General features: G+C 44.5%; 1 protein-coding gene across 11 annotated transcripts in view; it reads left to right on the forward strand.

The window, feature by feature from the left end:
• The first annotated feature begins 7,795 nt into the window (after positions 1–7,795).
• XIRP1 (xin actin binding repeat containing 1) overlaps positions 7,796–23,307 on the forward strand; it is a 46,782-nt gene continuing 31,270 nt past the window's right edge. For 2 of the 11 annotated variants that reach the window (XM_073334679.2, XM_073334692.1), the window contains exons 1-5: positions 8,006–8,095; positions 12,087–12,242; positions 14,241–14,295; positions 16,189–16,374; positions 18,371–18,452. In XM_073334679.2, the coding sequence (XP_073190780.1) occupies positions 12,118–12,242; positions 14,241–14,295; positions 16,189–16,374; positions 18,371–18,452 (448 nt within the window). In that variant the 5' untranslated portion in view covers positions 8,006–8,095; positions 12,087–12,117. Of the gene's footprint in view, positions 8,096–12,086; positions 12,243–14,240; positions 14,296–16,188; positions 16,375–18,370; positions 18,453–23,307 lie in introns of those variants that run through there. The other 9 variants (XM_073334684.2, XM_073334682.2, XM_073334680.2 and 6 more) reach the window with 9 other exon arrangements.

Consider the following 23,307-nt stretch of genomic DNA (forward strand, 5'->3'; position numbering starts at 1 on the left):
ATATGGTGGTTCAAGCATAGCACCTTTCCCCTTTGGAAGGACACTGGTTATAAATGAACAGGAAGTCCAAAAACATAAATTGGGTGGTTCTGAACTTGCCCCTACATCAGTTGTTGTGACCACATAGCAAATGCAGCCTGGAAGTCTTTGCTTTGAGGAGCAGAAGGAATAGCTTGGCTGATGGCTGCAGAGCAGCATGTGGGGATGCTTGTGTAACCCACAGGGTGAGTTATGGGGCTTCCTTTATGCTGATCCTCACACCATGTGTTATTACAGAACACACATGCACCTTCCTTTCCAGCTCTTTAGCTCAAGTAGGAGCTCATGCTTTTAGCACTGGAGGCCCAGTTCAGTCCCTGTTGTGTTGGCTAAGAGGGCAGCCTTCAAATTTGCAGTGTTGGCTGCCATCAGTAACTGAGATCAGTCACTTCCATCGACCTTAATATCATAGATTTACAGATTTTCAAAGCCAGAAGGAGGCATTAGGTCATCCCACGTGACTTCCTGTATAACCCAGGAAACAGAATTTCACCCACTATTCACCCACTCACCTGTATTGAACCCAATAACTTGTGTTTTGACGAAAGCATCTTCCAGAAAGTTATCCAATCTTGATTTCAAGGCATCGAAAGATGGAGAATCTACCACTCTACCCATATTCTCCTAGTAATTAACACCCAAAGCCCTCTCAGGACAGAATCCAGCTGAGCCTTGAGACAACAAACCTCTCAGCGTCAGATCAGACAGTCCTGGTTTCATGTGATGAGACGCTAGAACCTGGCTTGAAAATAGCACATGACTTTAGGCCTAATTTTCAAAAGAGACTAATGATTTTGGGGGCCTCAGTTTCTCAGGGCCCAGTCTAAGATGCCTTAAACTGGGCCTGATTTTCAGGGTGCCTAGCACTTTCTGAAAATCAGGCCCCATCACATTATCTTGAGGAACCCCCAATATGGAGGTACCGCAGATCACTGGCCACTTCTGAAAGTCTTGGCCTTAATTTCAAAACAGTAGTACAATGATTTGTTTGGTTTTTGATAATTAGTTTTAAAAAGTTCACTCCTGACCTGACGTAGCATGTGGCAACCTTCAGCAAGACTCAGAGACACTAACCCCCGATATAGATTGTTTATAAAGGATGCAGCGGCAGAGTATTAACCGTAGCAGAACTAGATGGAACTGTTGTGAGACAAGTCTTTGAGACCTGTTAGCAGGTTCCATTTTTTGGCTTTACTTTGTTTTCTGTAAAGTAGATGGAATTTTTTTAAAAAAATCTTTGGTGGAACTTAAACAAAACATTCTAAAGCAATTAGAGTTAGAGCAGATCAGACATTTTTCCAGCAAATCTTTTTGTTGTTGTTTTTGCTGAAAAATGCAATTCCTTAAATCCAAAAGTGTTCATGAAACAGGGTGGATTTTGAAGAATCTCCTGACTTGAAAATGTTTTGGCTAAAAAGGTTAAAAATCATCAAGTCCAGAAGGTGGCGCTCTCTACCATGTTCTGTCAAACAGTCTGGTGATGAGGCTTTTGTTACTAACCTGAAAAAAACCCAACCTGCCGGTGCTGATCTCAAAGCCCTGAATCAGCATTCAGTAACAGATTTAAAAATAGCCATCCTTCAACAAAAAAACTTCAAAAATAGACTTCAAAGAGAAACTGCAGAACTACAATTCCTTTGCAAATTTAACATCATTAATTTTGGCTTCAATAGGGACTGGGAGTGGCTGACTCACTACAAAAGCAATTTTTCCTCTATTGGTATTGACCACCTCATCAGTTACTGGGAGTGGACCACATCCACCCTGACTGAATTGGCCTTAACACTGGTTCTCCACTTGTAAGGTAACTCCCTTCTCTTCACTTGCCAGTATATTTATGCCTGTATCTGTAATTTTCACTCCATGTGTCGGAAGAGGTGGATTTTTACTCACAAAAGCTTATGCCCAAATAAATCTGTTAGTCTTTAAGGCATTACCAGACTCCTTGTTGTTTTTGTGGATACAGACTAACACAGCTACTCCTCTGATACTTGAATCAAGTCAGTCACTCCACACATGGGATGTTTGACAACCAAGCCAAGTGGTAAGGAACAAACAACCATTGAACAAACCAACACAAAGCAGTAAAAATTAAGCTGAGCACATGCAATATAAAAAAACACCACACACACACACAGAAACTCACCAGTTTTAATGGGAATACAAGTATCAAAACAACATTATATAACTGCAAAAACAGAGCTCCTCACATAAAATCCTGCCCCCCTGTAGCCTCAGGTCGATCCATCAGACATGCTGCTACAAAAATTATCTGTTGTCCTCTGATCACATCCAGTCCCTCTTCATATCCCCTCACTGGTTCCCTCAGCCAAGGCCCTGCTCAGTCTCATGCCAGGTCTCGGATACCAACCCTCATTCAAGATGGGCTATGTTACTATGACTGGGTATTACGGTACAACATACAGGCGCCAACTCCTACTAACAGGCAGTTCCTGCCCTGAGGAGCTTACACTCTAAGCAGATAAGACAGACAAATAGTGGCAGGGAAAAGAGAGGAGAAGCAACCCACCCAGCGTGAATCCAGCAGGCCAGTGGCAGAGCTAAGACCACAACCCAGCTCTCCTAACTCCCAGGCCACTGCCCTAGGCATTAGACCACATTGCCACTCAACTAAATAAACGCCCCCTTAATTTCTTCTTCCCAGCTCTGTCCATGCCTTTTTCCCATGCAGCTGTTTCCTTCCTACTCTCCTCCCCGGGCCCTGGATCTCTCTCCTACATTGGGCCCTCCATGCTTCTTCATGCTCGACGCAAGAAAATAAAGATTCCAGAGGAGCCTAGCAAGACAGGTGCTAACCCTTCTCTCTCAGTCACCAGCTTTTTGTTGCATACCCCTGTGCCTACCCCTGTCTGTGCCTTTTAAGAGCTGAGCGTCCCGGGCGGACAGAGTCTGGGTGGGTTGCTGTGAAGCTCTTGTAATGCACAACTAGTTGGGACGGGACACAGAATAAAGCAGGGCGCTGAGTGATCACTGAACACCACATGGTACCAGGAGTCAAAAGGAACCAGGAAATAGCCTGAGTGGAAGAACGGAGTAGTTAAAAGCCCCATCAGAGCTGAAACTCTCTGGAAATATGGAAAACATGTAAACAGTGTGATCACTGGTTTCAGAGTAACAGTCGTGTTAGTCTGTATTCGCAAAAAGAAAAGGAGTACTTGTGGCACCTTAGAGACTAACCAATTTATTTGAGCATAAGCTTTCGTGAGCTACAGCTCACTTCATCGGATGCATACTGTGGAAACTGCAGAAGACATTATATACACAGAGACCATGAAACAATACCTCCTCCCACCCCACTCTCCTGCTGGTAATAGCTTACCTAAAGTGATCACTCATTACCAGCAGGAGAGTGGGGTGGGAGGAGGTATTGTTTCATGGTCTCTGTGTATATAATGTCTTCTGCAGTTTCCACAGTATGCATCCGATGAAGTGAGCTGTAGCTCACGAAAGCTTATGCTCAAATAAATTGGTTAGTCTCTAAGGTGCCACAAGTACTCCTTTTCTTTTAGTGTGATCACTGAACACCACTATTCCCCCTCCCCCAACTTATATCTGATCTCAAAGCACATTACAAAGGAGGAGGTATCATTAACCCCATTTTACAGATGGGGAAACTGAGGCACAGAGGGATGATGTGACTTGCCCAAGGCCACCCAGCAGGCCAGTGGCAGAGACAGGGAGGGACTGCACCTCTGTTGAATCTGAGTCCAGTGAGCTATCCACAAGGCCATACTGGCCCTTCTCTCCATGTGAAGCTGATAGTGGTATTAGGGCCTAGCACTGTAAAATTTTCAGAAACAGAAAGTTGTCTTCAGACCACTTCTCCATCAAGTACCCACCTGACTTAGCGGAGCTATGTCAAATAATCTGTAAAATAGGACACATTATTTATATTACAATAGTGCCCGGAGGCCTGAGTCAGAGATTAAGGCCCCATTATGCTAGGCACTGTACATACATGTAATGACAAGACAGTCCCTGTCCAGAGTGTTTACAATCTAACTGTAAGACAAGAGACGATAGACAGATGGGGGAGTACAAGGTAACAGTGAGACAGTTATAAATAATGTAATAGGAACTAATGGGCTAGAAGCTAATGGGCTAGATCTAATAATAACATCTAGCTCTTATATAGTGCTTTTCATCCATATATTGCAAAGGACATCAGTATGATTATCTCATTTTACAGATGGGAAAACTGAGGCACAGAGTTATTAGGCTTCATTACCTATAATAGAGAAGTTAGATTAAAACATAGAATACTCTTGCTGGCAGGTTGAAATGTAACACTACTTATTTCTTAGAATTCAGAATGATAACCCATGTAAGAACTCAAAAAGAGAGAGAGAGACAAAGCAGGCTGCTCCCTAAAAACTGAGCAGCACAACTCATCCCAGCTTACTCTAGATTGGCTGTCTACTAACTGACCACTTTGAGGCCCAAGCAGGGGCTTGCTTTCCTAAAGAGCCCCCTAGCCTGAGAGCAGGACTAGGAACCCCCCTGAAATTTAAAATGACAACCTCCAATTTTAAAATAGGGAAGCAGATTTTACCCTGGACTTTCTCTGCCCTGTGCTGATTGACTGCTTATGCCAATCCTCGTCCAGAGTCTCTTCTCCTCAGCTTCACTCCGCACCTGCCCCCCTGACCCTTTGCTCCCCAGCCCTGTCCCCTCTACCTCTAAAATAACCCGACCAGAAATATATCTTTAAAGTCATGGCACAACACGCCATTTACTGCCACCACATTGATCACTTCTGCAGGTGTGTTCTACCCCTCTCTCTCCCGTGTGTATGGCTGGTCTATTTAGATTGTAAGCGCTTCAGGGCAAGGATTGTCTATTATTCTGTGTTTGCACAACAGGGCCTCATCCTTGGCTGGCCCTTAGGCATTACAGTAATAAACATGATTAGTAATAACAACATACAATGGGTCTCATTATATTTACCTACCTCATGGGAGCTGAGGAGCTAAGTTTATTAATGTTTATAAAGTGTTTTTTTAGATCCTTGGATAGAAGATACATAGGGATCATTTCTATTGACTTCAGTGGGCTTTGGATCAGGCTCTATAGAAATGTACAAAATGTTATTCTATAGAGTAATAACACACAGAGGAAAGAACTGCTCAGCCTCTCAGTTTGGGTCATCTGTCAGTTTATGTACCCAGTTCTCTGATTTGCACTCACTCACTGGCTCAAGCCTGGTGTCAAAGGTTTCTTTTTCAGCGTACACATTTCTGGGTAATGATTTTCCAGCTCAAAGAATCTTTTGATGATAAATGTGGCAATTCTTGGCCATTATAAACTGCCCTTTGCAAATTCAGTATTCACTGTCCTTATTTAAGCACTGACTTTGTTGTTTGTTGATCTCTCCAGACTGAGAAGAATAAACCCACAGAAAGAACTTCACAGAATGTCATTTATATTTTGGGACCAAGGCCCACAGTGTTCATGATCATATGAGATCCCATCTTGCTTCTTGGAAGAGCAGAGATATTACAATTTACAAATTCTGACTTCAGTTGTTATATTTTGTCTACAGTTCCCCATGTGAGAGCCAACTGGAGAGACCACTGCCCTTCCTAAAAGCCCTCACAATTAGTGGATCATTTCAATTAATTCTTTTTGGGCCCAGCCTACCCATAAGGCCTGGTCATCATTTTGTTTTAGACCTGCAAGAGCAATCTATTCACAAGAGTATTTTGCATCATCAAGAGTGGCTCTTCACTGCTGTGCAAAATCTTTCCAGAGAAGCAACAGACCTTGACGTCTGTTGGGACGACGTTGGGAAAACTGGCTGGTTTGGGGCAGGACCGTTCTTGTCGGGTCTTTACTCTTGCAGTACCACAGGGCAGCCGGAGCGGTGGCAGGCTTTGAAGGCCTTGCAAGACATGCCCACTTTTGAACTCCTGCTTGGCGCACTCTGCTCAAAACTGGGCACGGAACTAACCTGGTGTCTATTCCTGCGACATATAGCAATAAATCCAAGAGAGGGAGATTGCTCCTTTGGGCAGCTCAGCAAGCTAGCTATCAAAGAATCAAAGTGAATTTTAAATGCTGCTTGCTGCAATTTCTAGTTAGTTGCAATTCGGTGAGCTATTAAGAGTTACACAACCAGTGAACCCAGCAGATGGAACTCTGCCCTTGATAAGCTTGAGCAGCTCTGAACAGCCCATCTTCTCTGCTCTCACCCTGGCCTCCCACCCCGACCCTTCCATTTCTCACTCACCCAGCTTCTCTCCTCTAAGCTTCTCACCCTCAAATCTCAACTTCCCCCGACGCTTAGACTATAAGGCCAGAAGGGACCATCGTGATCATCTAGTCTGTCCTCCTGCACATTGCAGACCACAGACCTCACCCACCCACTCCTGCTACAGCCCCTAACCTCTGGCTGAGTTACCGGAGCCCTCAAATCCTGATTTAAAGACTTCAGGTAACAGAGAATCTGCCATTTACTCTGGTTCAAACCAGCAAGTGACCCGTGCCCCACGCTGCAGAGAAAAAACAACACTTGTGTTATTTCTGGAGGCTAGACAAAGAGCAGTTTTCCCAAGTGCCATAGCTTGTCCTTAGCAGATCACTCCCCGCACAAGTACACAGCCGGGCAAGTCTTGTACGCAGACCTGAGAAGAAGGATGGTCGTGTGTGTCATGTATTTCTGTACCACATAAGGACAGTCTACAGAGCTTGCGTACACACACATGATGTGTTCATCATAAGATCTTTTAATGCTCTGCTAGGTACGGCTGAGGTTCAGTTAAATAAGGTATTTTACACACAGTGCCAGTTAGTGGCTGAATGGTACAATACAGTTTAACACTCCCTTACAATGGGTTTAAGACACTAGACTGGGACTCAGGAGATGTGGGTTTAAGTCCTGAGTTAGCCACAAATTTCTTGTGCAGCCGTGGGCGGGTCACTCCATCTCTTTGTGCCTCATGTCCCAATCTGTAAAATGGAGATAATGATATTGATCGCCTTTGTAAAGGAGTTTGAGATATACTGATGAAAAGGGCTATATAAGAGCTGGGTATTATCTGTAAAATGGGGATAATATTTCTTCCTTTTCTCCCACAATCCATCTGTCTTGCCTAGACTGCAAGCTCTTCTGGGCAAGAACTATCTCGTAGAGGATGTGTACACTAGATACGCTACAGCAGTACGGCTACAGTGCGGCAGTTGGGCGCTGCTGTGGAGAGTGCGATTACTCCATGATGGAAGGAAGGGGTTCTTCCGTCACTGAAGTAAATCCACCTCTCTGAGGAATTCTTCCGTCAACCAAGCAGTGTCTATCCTGGGGCATAGGTCGGCTTAATTACATCGCACAGGGCGTGAACCCCAACTTTGTCCTCTATACCAGTCCTTACTATATCTATATATAACACAGAGCACTATAGAGGCTCTGATCCCGAGTGGATCCTTAAGTTGCTACTGTAAACAATGGCCAGCGGTTTATTCCCTCCTCATAATCTTTTTAAGACTCTTTCTTTGCTTTGTATGGCAGAGCAAACATCTGTCACCCTCTGGATCAGCCTGTTCTCGGTGCTCTTGTTCCTCCAATAGTAAGCCACCTCTCCTCCGTATGCAATTCGGTACATAACATGTACCCTAGCCACCAGCCTCTAGAGTGGCTGCGTGTATGACTCTGATGCTCAGACTGATACATGGCTGCAAAATGCTTTAACAAGACAGCACGTTTTGGTGAAAATGTTCCAACCAGCTCTGCTGAAATCTGGATTAGCCCCAGTGTTTTTCTAAGTAAAAGACTTTCTGAGGGGGAAACAGCCTCACAAGGACTGGTGGGAGCCATGCTCCTCTGCTCTTTGATGCCAGCTCTCTGAGTCGTGGTGACCCTGTTCTCACCACTTACTTTTAATATTTAATTGGAGTCCTGCTGGGGGACTTTGCCCACCTAAGTTCCTAGCACCAAAGCGAGTGGACAGGAATAAGGAATCAGCTGCATGGTAGCAAGGAACATCAAGGAACAAATTATATGGCAGAGTCATATCCCGGGCTCAGACCAGCATTCTAGCAAGTAAGTGACTTAATTCTGAATTCTCCCGAGAACTATTATTCTGTGCTGTGATGGACTGCAGAAAGCTGAATGCACTCAGCCTAGAAATTACTGTGTACTCTTGTCAGCTGGGGGGCTGCATTGCTCATATGGGAAATGTTTAGGGTGTTCTAGAAAGGTAAGTAATGGGTTGAAATTAAGAAAAGGGAAATATCAGCTGAATCTCAGGAAACCTTTCCCTAATGGTGGGATCCGGCTGTAGAACGATCTTCTAAAGGACCAGCACTGTGAGTCATTTAAAACTAGACATAATGCACTGCAACAGTATACAGTATGGCCTAACCCCAGACTGGCCCACAGCAGATGGGACTAATGATCTGTTAAGTCTTTTCCTTCTCTAACGGTCTATGATTTTCAATTGAAACATCCTTGCCGGTGAAACGGAAAATGTCGTGGCCAAAGGTTTCAAAAGTGACTAGTGCTTTGGGTGCCCCAGTCCTTGGGGACCCAGTTTGAGGGGCCTTGAAGGGGACAGATTTTCAGAAAGTGCTGCGCCACCAAAATCAGGTCCTTTAACGTGTCTTCAGTTGGGCACCCAAAATCACTAGTTTCTTTCGAAAATCTTGGCCAGGCTATTCTTTTGTAGAATGCAAATGGCTACTGAAATACATTTTGCAAACAAAGTGGGGAGTTTTAACGTGAAAATCTAATGTAGGAATGGTTTCAGTTTCTCCACAGTCTCGTATTGTGAATTTTCATTGTAAATAAATAACTTACACACAAACTGCAGCCAGTTATTGTTTCTGTGAGAGCAATGTCCAGAGGACCCATTCAAAAACCAGGGCCCAGTACATATTGAAATATCAGTTTAATGATCTATAGACCAGTGCCTGATACTTTTGCTATTCTTGGGGCTTGAATACAGCCATATCTAGTTAACAGACATTAAACTAGACAGACATATTTATGGCAGCAGAGGCATACAAATGCTAAATATCACCTCCTCCATTTACCACCTCAGTTAAGGAGAGGAAGTTGGAAGTTCACATAACACTGGGACTAAAGGATCCATTGGTACTAGACCAAATTGTGCCCTCTGATACAGACACAAAACTTCCATTAAAGTAGTTTATTTTTGTAATGATAAAGAACTCTCTGTCTTTGGTATGTCTTCATTAGGGGCTCTCTACCCTACTCTGGCAGAGGGATGGACATGAAGATCCAATAGGGTTCCAGTAGCAAGAGACTGAAATGACCTAGCTCCTGCATCAGACTTAAATTTGACGTAAAGAGCACCTTTGAGCTGGATTTTACTTTTTAAAAATTAATGTCGCAAAGAATGAAAAAAGCGAGCACTGTCCTAGTTTAATCAATGTTGCCTCTAACCCTTGCCGTGCCTAGCACACTAGTAGGTACCGTACAAATACTATATTTTTTATTAGTAGCATTTCCCAAAATTTGAAAAACCTTTCCCACATGGATTCAAGAGAGACAGACATAAAGGGGAAAATCCTGGCTCCACTGAAGTCAATGGAGTTTTGCCACCGACTTCAATCGGGCCAGGGCCAGAATTTCAACCCAAATGTCTCCTGGTGGAGAAAACTCCAAGGGTGAGTTATTTTTACTTTCTCCCTGTAATTTACTTTGTAATTTACAAGCAGGCAGCCTGGATAGAGTATGCACAATATCCCAGCCTTTGCCAGGTCTCTCCCTTCTCTGTCAATTCCCTCTTTCCCTGCTCCCTTTAATCTAATTTAAAGTGTAGCTGTTTCTAGTGTAGCTGTTTCTCTAAACACCAGGGGTTGGATGAGGATTCACACTTTGGGGTGCATAGCCAAGTTAGGCAAAGGAACTTTTGTATTTTCCTCCTCATTTCCATGCATCTATAGCCACCCTCAGGCTGTGCACTGAGGCCCCAGTTCAGAAAATCATCCTTCACCAAGGCAGAATTTAAGCAGGCGGAATTAACTTGAAGCACGTGCTTAAGTCATGCTGACCTGCTTTCCTGAATCAGAACTGTAAGCCTGTGATGGGGTGTACAAACCCCACTCTGGGGAACAGGAGGTTAAGGAGCAGATCTGGTCACAGGAAGCTCCACCCAGCCGCGCCTGGTGGGAATGCTCTCACTGGAGGTGTGTTTAAAAGGCGCAGCACACTCAGTCAGAGTGATCATGCAAGCAAGGAGCTCTGCACCACCCTCCACTCAAAGCCGCTAGCCACTGCAGAAGAGACAGTGGAGTAGCTGCTCGTGAGTGGGGAAGGGAATCTCTTAACCCTCTCCTGGGGGGATGCTGTAAGCCAGGCCTGCAGCAGGCCTCAGGAGAGGCCAAGAGATGGTAGTAGGCTGGGTGATACCTTAGCCCAGGTCACATACCTGAACTGCCTGCCCCCAGACCCTGGGTTGGAACCTGCAGGAGTGAGAGGGCCCAGGTTCCCCTACCATCAACTCCCTGGACTTGAACCACTGAGCACTACTGCCAACTATGGCTAGCCAGTGCTCTGACCACTAGCGGACTGGGTCTAACAAGATGGTCCCCATCACAAGCTGCACATACCGTGGTAGTATCAGAGAGCGCTTCATCTTTCCTATGATGTTTCTGCCCTGTGACTGGGGTCCCGGGGGGAGCCAGCTGAGGTCGCTCAATTAGGGTGAACTGCAAAGAATGGGGCAGACAATCCTCCAAAACTGGTGGATAGTCCAATACTTAGATTTACCAAGCCAGCATTAAACAGATTCTTTATTACCCCACTGGTTACTCAGAAGTTAACAACACAGTTCCTTTAAAGTAACTGAGCCTTATGCCTCCACCTAGTTACCCAAGTCAGATATGATGAGGATTAATGAAAATCTTATTCATCACAGAAAAATGTTCTACCAATCCCAAAGGATCGGACACATTAAACCAGATTAATGAATATTCCAGATCTTACCCAAATACACACTTACAGCCAATTCTTATTAACTAAACTAAAATTTATTAAAAAAGAAAAGAGAGAGAGCATGGTTAAAAGATCAATATACATACAGACATGAGTTCAGTTCTTGAGGTTCAGATTCATAGCAGAGATGGTCAGCTTTGTAGTTGCAAAGAGTTCTTTTAGAATTTAGTCCATAGGTTATAGTCCAATGTCCAATATCATATTAAGGGTGTTCGATCTTAAGACTGGGATCTCAATCCTTATAGTTTAGGCTTCCCCTGCATGAAACCTTAAGCAGATCTGAGATGACAGGATCAGGACCCAAGGATCTCTTTTACAGTTTTGCTTGACCACACAGTCCTAGCTAAACAACAGGCTTTTGATGTAATCTTCTGTTTTCTAAACCTCACCGGTAATTAACTACAAGGATTCACATAAGATAATTTATCCATTAAGCAGTCTATCACAAACTTCAAAGAGACATATAGACAATGACATTATTTCACCCAAGATTCATCTGAATGTTAATATTCCCTTTTGATCTCTGAATCAATAGCTATAGAGACAGACAGGAACTGTCGGTTTACATGGCTAACATTTAACAAGATTAATAAGTAAACACATAATTAGTATCACCTTTAATTTCTAACAATATAGGTTTGCATTTCAAGGTTCTAGCCTATCTAACATTGAATGGCCTAATTACCATTCACATACTTTCTAACATGTCTTTAAAGGTCGGCTTTGGGTTAGTTAGCCCGCAAGCTGTTTAATCCTTTCTGACCGTGTGTTATACTTTGTATACGTTGCAATTATATAACAGTGGTAGCAACAATGGTTTGCATAATTATATTTTAATTAGATAACATTACAGGCTCCATCAAATGCCAGAGTATCTATAGAGCCCCATGTTCGACCTTCCGCTGCCCCCATTCAATCCCTCTGATGTAAGGAGTTTGCAGAGGTGTCATGGAAGATAGAGCTTGGCCAACACAATATACACTGCTGCACGGTATAAATGGACTGGAGAGACTTTCAAAGGCTTTCCACAGACTCACAGTGCATTGATTTTGCTTCTTTTCTCTGCTGCCAGCAGATAGAGAGTTGGAGCAGGTACGGAGAGCATGGAAAGGGATGATAAGCCGAGGCAGCCTCAGTCCTTTCACGCTGCCTTTGGCTCTCCAGAGAGCAGGTCAGCTCACAGAGCAGTGGCTCTAAGAAGAAACTCTGTCTCAGCATTAGTGGCCAGGTGAGCAGCTGACTTCCAAATGCCACTAACCATTCTGTATTATTGATGTATTGAGATCCGGACTAACTGCGGCAAAAAACCTCCAGTCCACCCTCAGAGAGTTCTTGACAAACTCTTAAACACACAGTTCATATGCAGCAGACTCTAACCAACAGGGCCAGTTACAACCTATCAAGCCCTAACTGGACACGAGGGCCTCCTACCTCTCTCCCCTGTCATAGCTAAGGTCAGCGGGGCATGCGAGCTGGGTATCCCTCATGAGGCAGCAGCTAACAGGGCATGTTCTGTGAGGACTCTGGGATTCTGGAACTTGCTCCGCACCGTGATCTAAAATAGCCCAGTTTGGTGACCTTCCAGGCACACTGCAAAAGCCCCTTGGTGGAGAGGGTTTTTGGGGAGGGTTAACCATGCGCTTCCCACAAAGAGGAAGGGTTTCTAGGTGACTGGCGGGCCAAGGTCTGTTAAAGTGATCACCATGATGCTGCTGGGATTGTATTAACAATATGCCAGGCAGCTAGAGCCTTGGAGAGGCATCTGTTTATTATTTCAAAATAACACTTGCCCACTCGGAGCACAACCTCAGCAGCAACACTGCTCAGCAACACAACTCAGCTGTCTGGCCTCTGTTGTATATGAGGTTAGACTAGATGATCACAGTGGCTCCTCCTGCCTGTAAAACCTATGAAATCCCATTTCTCCGTACCTCAAATATCAAAATCTCCATGTCATCCCTGTGATGCTTCCCGGGGTACTCAGGGTAGTGAGGTACCTTGCTACCACCTGCCCTTAGCGTGAGGAAGCCTTGTCTGTGCCTGCCAGGGGTCAGCTCCCTGTCACCACCAGCCTAGAGGTAACACAAGCACTGCCTTCTGAGCCTAAGCAGGTTCCACTGTCCCTCTGCAGGTAAGGCAGACTCCAACCTCCAAGCCCTTCGAGCATCCCCCCCACACCCCTGAGTGTCCAGCCTCTGTTCCGCTGGGCACTCACAGAATTCACAGATCCGCTGTTCCCAAAGAAACAGTGTCTCCCAGCTTACCACGCCACCCAACTCACAGCACTTAGATTTGCTTACAGGGAAAACAAGTCAAAGTTTGTTTAACAAAGTCTAGAGATTCTAGAAGTAGCATGCAAAAGATTTGGAAACAGAGGCTTACATGTAAAGTAAAATTATACCCTGCTTTCTAGAGCCTAAACTTAAGACATCCTCCTGTCTCACAAAAGTTAGCTCACCCGAAGTTTCTCTCACGGGGTTAAACAGCCAGACCAGCTGTGATCATCCATTCATAAGATAAGCCAGCTGGCAGCTTGTCCCCTACCTGAAGAATACCTGGGTGTACCTCTGCACCCTCAGATATAGTTCCAGCAATCCACTGTGTTCACTTGTAAACAGGGTACCCCTTGCTGCTTGTTTTTACTGGAAAGACTCTTCCCTGGAGACTTCACAATCTCATGGTTAGCATCTGCTCAGCCTTTAAATAGGTGTTCCTTGTGAAGTATATAGTACTCAGTTTACATATAGCCAGGCAGGTATATAAGCATCTCCCAACTGAAAGAAACTGGTTTATCACCTTTTGGTACCCAGCCCCAACTTTGACCTTAAGAACATATAGATACATGACTCCTTACGAATTATCTGCACATACATTTCACAGCGATTGTGATGACCAGGGTGACAAGCTTTCAGTAGAGACTTTACATGATACCCTTTGAGGAATTATGATGTCAATACCAGACCCAGGGGATCCCTGTAACCCTATGCACCGCTCTGACTTTTGGCACCAGGAGGTCGCAATCCCAAATTCAGACCCATCCCTTTATCCAAAATTCATATCAAAGCCAGAATTAGTTTTTCATGAAACCTGAGTTTCAAAGGTTTCAGAGCCCCTCTGCCCCACCAAGCCCTTTGAAAAACAGGGAATTTCCTGTACAAGAAAAAAATGTATGTATTCAATGCAGTGTATAGAAAGGAAGTAATGTGCCACATTCTGTCTTGTGTAGGTATCAGAACATACTGGATTGTGAAAGTGCCTCGTCAAAGCAAGACAACTGCAAGGTGAGCTACAGGCAAACGGGTTAGTATATGAGGGATAGAAGAGAATACAGGCTGACACAGTGTATTGTCCTAATGAATGAAAATCAAGCAGTTCATAGGAGCTGGCTAGTGCCCTTCTCACGAGGGTTCAGTTCAGTCACATCCTTGGTATGCCCACAGAGAACCAGACACAGGAAAGGACACAGTCGGTACATCTACACCTGAAATGCTCCAGCGGCACAATGGCAACACTGTCGTGTTTCTAGTGTAGATGCTTCCTGCAGCGTCACTGTAGTAAATCCTGCTCTCCAAAAAGCAATAGGTAGGTCGATGGAAGAAGTCTTCTGTTGATCTGGTGGTGTCTACCCCCGGGCTTAGATTGGCTTAATTATATCACACCAGTAGTGAAATTTTTCAGTCTTAAGAGATATAGTTAAGTCAACCTAATTTTCTAGTGTAGACCAGCCCCTAGTATTCTCTATCTATAACATTTTTAAAGGTTCCTTTAATAAAATTCAGTTGATTTTTATTTAATATATAACAGGCTTTAGGACCTTGCTGAATCCTAAAACTATTAGCAGAATTTCCCACTGGCTAGACTGCTGCTTATCATGCTGTGATGAGTACGGTCTCATTGTTGACTTGTACTCCTCCATCTGCCTGTATCTACCTACTGTGTCTCATCTTATACTTAGATTGCAAGCTCCTTTGACCTGTGTTTGTACAGCACCTAGCACAGGGGGGCCCTGATCCATGACTGGGGCCTCTAGGAGCCAGGAATACAAATAATAAACCCACACCAGGGAAAACATTCAACTCCCATTGAAGAGAGAGATATTTAACTAACCTATTTTCACATGACTAAATTCAATGTCTGAAGAAGTTAGTTGCTGATCTTGCAAGCTGATCCATGCAGGAAGACCCCATTGAAATCTGTGGGGCTCTGTGCAGGTGCAATGGTTAGCCTACGCAGACCAGCTTGCAGAAATGGATGCCTAGCATCTTAACCCAATACACCAACTTGGCCTATACCTGTGTGTATCTTTATTTGTTTAGTAACATAAAAAGGAACAAGAACTAAGAGCTTCCCTTCCCTGCTCCCATCAGTCAGCACAATGCACTGGTATTTCTGCATTAGGACGCAAGCAAAGTGTATTTGAACTCAATATTAAACAAACATTTCTGAAATTAATTATACTAATTGTTATTATCAAGCATTTAAACAGTACTGTAGATATAGAGTCTGATTCTCTTCTCACATCAGCCTTATAGCTTTGTAATTTGATTGACTTCAGTGCGACATTCTTGATTGACACCAGTGGAAGAAGGAATAGAATGTGGTCCAAACACAGCACTTTACAGAACGCAGAATAAGACAGTCCTTCCCACAAAAAATTACATTCTAGCATAGACAAGACAAAGCATGGAACCACAGTTCAGGAAAGGGTGAGCCATGCGCAGATCAGTGTCGCTAGAGTTTATGGAAGGAGTGGTTTCTAGGGAGGAGTAGTCAGAAGGGCAGGAGGAGAATGATTGATGGAAGACTGTTCCAAGCCTAGTAACATGACAGAAGACATGAAGTTGAGAGTGGGTGATGGGGATCAGGACTGGGAGTAGAGTATTACAACCACAGTGCACTCCCTATGGAGAGAGCTATGTGGGAGGTAGAGTGAGTCTATTTTGATGCAATTTATAGATCATGGTGAGAAATGTTCTACAGCAGGCTTCGGGGGGGGGAAACTTGCCTCACCTCAAGGCCACGTCAATGATGGGTTGAGGAGCAAATCCATGGAGAACCTCACCTTCCATCAAACCAATAGCACGGCAATGAACTCCAGGAGACTTCAGACCAGCTTCAACACCGGTAAAGCTGCTCCCACTTCACAGCTTACGGCTTTCCCTTTTGCTACACAGCAGACAGCATCTTTCAGTGGCAGTTTTAGGGAGAGTGAAATGGAGTCCAGCATAGTGACAACCACCCAGCCTCTGACCCAGGGAGCTAAACCCTGGACTGAATTGTCCTTCTCGTCATCCCAGAGCAATAGCAGGAGGCAACAATGGAGTGCTGCAACCTCCACAGGGAAGGATTCAGCCAGAAAGGTTGGTGAACTTTCTTCTTCCAAACCTCCCAAGAAATGTATTTCCCTTTGGGATTCAGGACGGAACCCAGCTGCCTTTGAACTAGGTGATGAAATGCCAGTGGTTGTCAATGTGATAGGGAAGCACTACTGTAGAATGGTGAGCGGAACTGAGGAAAGGAGATCAGGTTTCAGGAGGGACAGATATTGGTGTGAGACTAGATGCTCAGAAAAATAGGTCTAGGGCTTGCTCCCGGGTGTGGCTAGGAGACAAAGAGCAGAGCCTAATGCGCGCAACACTGGCTTCTCCGCATGTTCACTTACACCATCTTTCTTATTACTCACAGTGCTTGCTGTGCGAAACAAGCACACTAGCAGCTTCCCAAGCACACACCATGTTTCCTGTGGACCAGTTTTTGCCACCTGTACTTATGTGCTCCATGAGCCGCCCCACTGGGTTCAATGGAACGACTTCTGGAGTAGGGTACTACTTCATGGGAGTAATAGTGGCAGAATCTGGCCCTTCATTAGTAATTGGTGGTGTGTGTAAAGGGAAATGTATTAGATTTTAGCACCAATTCATGTGACCAGTGAATAACACTGAGGAGAGCCAGGAAACAGCCACTGGTGAGAACAAACTCATTTCCACTTGTAGTTTAAACTAAATTTGAACCCTATTCTGCAGAGTGTACAAATTCACTGTGGGACAAAGTCCCCTCCTCCACAGCCTCCTAATCTAAACATGCATCCTTCTGACCCTGAAACACAGCTCAGCCTAGGCCATCCAGGCCTCAGTGATTTCAAACTGGCTGTTACCAGGAACAAGGGGCATGTGGCCCAACGTCTACTAAGTACACTGAAAATCCTTGGGCGATCCAGAAAACACAGTCACACAAACGCACTCAGAGTACCCCCACGACAGTCACAGAATTGAGGCCGTACTGGATCTCGTTGTGCATACTCTTTCTGAGACCAACCAACAAAGACAGGAGAGCTGCTTGCCCTGTTTTCTACAGCTCTTGGCAGCAGAGACAGTGACGGAATCAACTGTAAATCAAAAAGTCTTGGAAGAAGGGAGTTAATGCGCCTTGACACTTTGGAGGAGGGGGTGGAGATGAAGCACAAACCCGTAAGCCCGATGAAGGGAGTCAAACAAGATACTACTGCTAGTCATTAGCATCAAGGTAGATGACTTGCCATAGTACTGCTGGATGAGGCCCTTTTGAGACCCCATCTGGAACAGCATGTAGCACCGCTGTAGTGATCGCGATTCCACAGGGAGGAGAGGATTCAACATGAGGAGGCAACAAAGGACAACAAAGATAATTCCAGGCATGAGAAATCTACATGCTGTAGGGACAGGTTAAAGAAAGGGATGGGCTTACCTCGGTCAGAAAGATAAGACAATGAGGTGATCTTCAAAAAGCTGGCAAAACATTGCCCAGGACTTCGGGTTGATAGGCAAAGAAACCTTTCTGGAAATGGCTAAAAAATAAGGGATATAATTGCCAAGGGCCAGATTTTGATCTCTTTACTTGCATGGAGTAGTACCTTACTCACTATATATGCTATTGAAACCAGTGGGACTACTCCTGGAGTGATTTATTACTTCATGTGAATACGGGGGGCATAACTGAGGCCAAAATTAAGAATAAACCGGGGATTTATTTGGTGACCTGAGTTACCCTGGGGGTTAAGTGGCTCTGGCACATACCTAGATGAAGCTATAACAGTGGAGTGGAATCCTTAGTGCTGGTTAGAAGTGCCTGGAATCAAGACACTGTCAGCTCTCTGGGGCTGGTGCACTCTCCTAATTATAAAACAATTTGGGCTTGACGATGGCACGCCAAAGTGTAATATGCAGTGGGTCTATCAGAACCACAATGGGACAATATACCCTATGGTCTAATGGTCTGATTGCCTTCCATACATGCCAGTGCCTAGCAAGGTTCTTAAAATCTGTTTATGGACGTGTAACTGTTCAGCTAGCACCTCAGACTGTTCTCATTCTCGTACAGGAAGTGAAGCTCTCCGGGAAAAGTAAGACGCCCATCTCTAAAGTGCCAGATACAGCCTATGACTCAGCTGTGGGCAAGCACTGTGAGTCTCTGATTTATTTTGGTTCCTGGGTGATCTCAGCTGTTCTGCTGCCATGTCTCTGATTGCGCCGATCACAAAAGAGGGGTCATCCCCAGCTCTTGTGCAAACCCACTGATATAAGTTAAATCAACCCAGTTTGACCAAGGTCATTCTTGCCAGCATCAGTGGCAGCTTGGATGGCAAGGAGAGGTAGCTTGAGGGTCTGTCTTCCCTAGAGAGATATGAACCCAGTAAAGAGTCACTCTCCAGGAGCCAAAAGAAGAGGGCAAATTATCTAGCAAGTAAGACATACTGCAAGTGACTCAAAGCAAATCAAATGTAAATCTATCATTTCATTGACAGTGAAGTTTTTTTAGCCTGAAAGTGTTAGACATTATTATAGTCCGAGTTTAGAAACTGGGAAACTGAGGCACATTACTGTTAAGTGATTTGCTCATGACCGCACTGAGTCCATGAGAGCAGGGGTTGGAATGCAGGCCAGTGCTCAGTCCACTGGATCATGTTGACTCTCTCTATGCTGGTTAGTCTCGAGGCTAATGGTTAAAAATAGGTGATATCAAATGAGTCCATGTTTAGCCTGGCTGGGTTTGCACTGCATTCAAGATGAAATAATTTTTCCATGCTACTCAGTGAGCTATGCGGTTTATTTTGTACATACCTTATGATTGAACTACAGCACTCTTGGCTTGATTCCATTTCAGACATTGCATAGGTAATTAATCAGACCCAGTCATCATTGGCTTAAGATAGTATATAGAAAGTGATTCCAGTGCTGTGATCTCATTAGAGCCTAGCCATTGCTTTTGTACCATCTTTAGGAATGTACTCAATAGTACAGTTATTTGGGGAAAAAAGCAGCTCAGGAGAACATGGAGGTATCTGGTTCCCACCAGCTTTTTAAACAGAAAGGTGATGGGAATCGTCACCGGACCTTGCTAAATAGGTATTGAGATCTTTGGGATACCATTAAAGTTAGCTACATCATTCATTTTACAATGCCAAGTATAGGAACAAAGCTCATCATCTGGCTGATGAATGATGATACACTATCTATCTTAGGCCCAGTCCAATACTTCTCCTATCAGGAAGCAAATAATGAGTCCTACTTTTGCTCGGTTGATGGTGGGGTAGGACCAGGGGCAGAGCAGAACCAGCAGATGGTATTGGTTAATAAACCCTTGAATTTTTGGCAGTCCCTATTAAAATGTTCTGGGAGGGGTCTGGGTACACAGCTGCAGTGCGTGCCCAGAGAGCAGCATTCTCGTTCTGCAGCCAGGCCACCGCTCTCATAGTATCTGGTTATCTGCAGCGTGCTCCACCAGTGGGGCCTGCAGTGCCATGTTTTCATCATGGAACTGGATGGATTGCCTGCACAGAGCTTGGTTCTCCATTGGGAGCTGTGACACTTGGTCTTGCAGCATGAGGAGCTCCTCCTGGGGGTGGCCAACCATTGAGGCATCTCCAGTATCTTCTGGGGCATGCTGGGCAGGGAACGGCCAGCTGCCTCCATGCTCTCCCAGGGCAGGCCTTAATCACGGGTTAGGGTGGTATGGGCAAACTGTTAAGAACCTGACAAGGGCAGTCAGGACCAAGAGTTAGAGTAGGGCCAAATCTGAGGCTGAGAGTAGCAGAGAAGTTTGTAGTCAAGTTCCAGGCTGTGGTAGATATCAAGAATCAGAGTCCGAGTCAGGTTTCAGGTCCAATTCAAGCCAGGAGTTCAAGAGCAGAGTGCAGGAATGGTCATGGCAGCTGCAGGAGATCCACACAGTTGCCTGGACGCTTCCTGGAATGCCCCTTAGATTTATATAGGATGGGGATCCAATCAGGAGCCATGAGGCTGCTCTCTGTCAGACCCCTTGAGGCGGGACTTCCCATGCTCTGTGTCTATTGTAGGTCATGGGTAGTGGAGCACAAGCTGGTTACTGCTGGGCATTCCACTCGGTGACTGAACAATCCATGTCTGCCTTCTATACCTCAGCTGGGGGTGTTTTCAACATTACCAGTAGGTTGTAATGTGGGCCTCATGCCAAGACTAAGGAGCAGACACATTGGTGAAATACAGCAGTCTAGCTAGGGGAAGACAAAGTCTATTGGATAGTTTGGAGCTGCATGGAGTTAAATTAGCCACTGAATCTGGTACATAATCATCTGGGAGATTTAAATGTTCATGGCATTGTTTGAGATGTTTCCGCTGATCAGCATTTCACTGTCAAATAGATTCACACCCATGCAAACAAACACATACCAAAGGCGAAAAAGGCATCATGCAGGGGGCGGGGGGGGGGGGGATAGGATCAGGGGCAGAGCAGATTACAAAGCAAATGCACCAGTTGTTGCATTACTCTGCAGCCCATCTCTTAGTTTTGTCCTAGACCCCAGCAGCGCATTTAGCCCTTGGCGAGATCGTGTAGTAAACCTCAGCATCATGAGATGACCCTGCCATCACTAGCCAGAAACCAGGCGCTCCAAGGGCTGTTGTGAATGCTCTAGGAGCATGAGTATAGCGAAAGGAGTAAGTGCCAAGGAGGAAGAATGATTCAAAAGGGCATAATTAGGAGTAATGGGATTAAACAGAGCAATGGAAAATTTAGACTTACTGTAAAGAAATATTTCCTAACAGTGAAGTCTGCGGGATCATGGAATAGCCTCCTAAAGGAAATGATGGAAAGCCAGTTGCTTGTGTCATTTAAAATTAAAGTGGGCTACGCCCTGGAGACTACGCTGCAGCTGTGGAGATGGAACAATCTAGGTTAAAGAAGGTTTAAGAATTCAGATCTTCTCCCGGTGGAACCTTGACCACTGGAAAGAAGAGACAGAGCAGTCAGCAGAGGCACACGATACATTGGCTTTTGCGTGTCTGTGCGTTTCACTCCTCTAAAGGACAGAATACACGTATATGTATTTTTTACATTATTCAGGTATTTTTTGGGGGGTGGGAGTTAAATGAAAGGCAAAGTAGGATGTGACATCAGTTCAGTGGAACAAAGCTTAAATTGGTGTCTGATGTGACTACAAATTACAGCATGTTCAGAGCAACTGCGATATAGATATAGATATATAATTTCTTCTCTTTTCCACTCCATTTTGTATTCATTTAAGAATGTATCTACAGGGACTTTTCAAAACGCAAAGTGGGGAAAGAGAGAGAGAAAGTGAGAGAGTGTATAGCTAGATTATATATTTCTTTCCCTGGCGTAAGGTTCACACATCCTCAGTATAGTAGGAACGGACCATAAAATATCCAACAATCACTTTATTTTTATATTTGTTAGCTTATGAAAGCATTTCTGTTAAGGTACCTGTCCTTCTGATCAAGTATCAGGGGACAGCCGTGTTAGTCTGTATCCACAGAAACATCTGGTGGCACCTTAAAGACTAACAGATTTATTTGGGCATAAGCTTTCGTGGGTAAAAAACCCACTTCTTCAGATGCATGGAGTGAAAATTACAGATGCAGGCATTATTATACTGACACATGGCCTTCTGATAGTCTCTCTGATGTGAGTGCTTACACTGCCATCTAGTGGTAGTGTGGTTTCTTCCCTGTACTCCAAATCCTTGGACTGGACCTTCACAATTGCACAAATCACCTGGCAGAGATTTCTGTTGTTCAGTAGTGGAGTGCGGGGGGCGGGGGGAGCTGAGGGAAGTAGTTGCTGTTTAGGAGGGAATATCTCATCTCTTACTCCCTTGGCTGTCTGGCAGAACAGAGGAAACTGTTCTCCAACTTGAGGGAGGTGAGCACCGTGTCACTCTGCAGCAAATTAAGGAGCAATATTGCTGCGCTCTGAAGATGTTGCCAAGTCGTCTTTAGCAAGGAGGATAGTGACTGTGATATGAGGCACTGAAGTGTGGGGAGTGAAAAGGAGAGAAAAATAAGAGATTTCTCTGGGCTGTAACAGGTCAGCACCTAGCACATTGGGGTCCTGGTCTAGACTAGGACTCCTAGACTCCAAGGTGGTGTGCCTCAGCAGCACTCCACTGAAATCAGTTGAGCTACATTAATTTACACCTGCTGAGGATAAAAGCAAAGAATCCTTACTTGTATTACAAATGTCTCTTTAAATGTAATACACTTCTGGTACTTGTAATAGCACAGGTTATTAAAATAGAAATCATTTTGAAAAACTCATGTCCCTTTCACCATTTTTCCTGTGTTTTCCCTGTGCACATCTCTTTCCTTGGAGAATGATAAACTGGTTGGTTTTACAAAGGTAGCTGGTCTGTTTCTAGTCAATTTCACACTCTGATTCTCATGCAGGATGCTTCAATGTTAGGATGGCAAACTCTGCTCTTTTGTTTAAACAAAAGCTGTTTTCTTATGCAGTTGAAACAAAAGGCAATCATGAAAACATTTCTATTGCATTTCTGTTTCGGTTTATAAACCTGTTTTTTTGCACAAATGCTGACCTGTATGAGTCTTTTTCAGTCTGAATATTAGCTTTGTGGATGGATAGATTGAAGATTGGCACCATTTCTGTTAAGGAAACTGTTGCATCATTTCTATTGCTTGAAGAAAATATGTATTTTTAAAAGCCATTTCATATACATATAAAGTTGCCTGATCTGATGATCCATTGTGCAAAAATGTCAGAGGTTTTTGTCGATTGAGTCTTATTGGTCTCTTCCCAGTGAAAGTAAATATATGCGCTGAATGTTGCTGTACATGGACTGGGACACTGTACTTAGTAAAGGCCAGATTGTGATACCTTAACTCACTTACTCTACGAATACAACGGGACTACTAATGCTGTGAGGTACTATTTAGTCATGAGTAAGGGTATCAAACTCTGGCCCTAATTTAGCAGGACAGAAACCTTGGCCAGAGCTTTGGAATGCAGGCAGCTAATCAAAT

Source organism: Lepidochelys kempii, chromosome 2 (genome assembly GCF_965140285.1).
Source record: "Lepidochelys kempii isolate rLepKem1 chromosome 2, rLepKem1.hap1, whole genome shotgun sequence".
Lineage (NCBI taxonomy): Eukaryota > Metazoa > Chordata > Testudines > Cheloniidae > Lepidochelys > Lepidochelys kempii.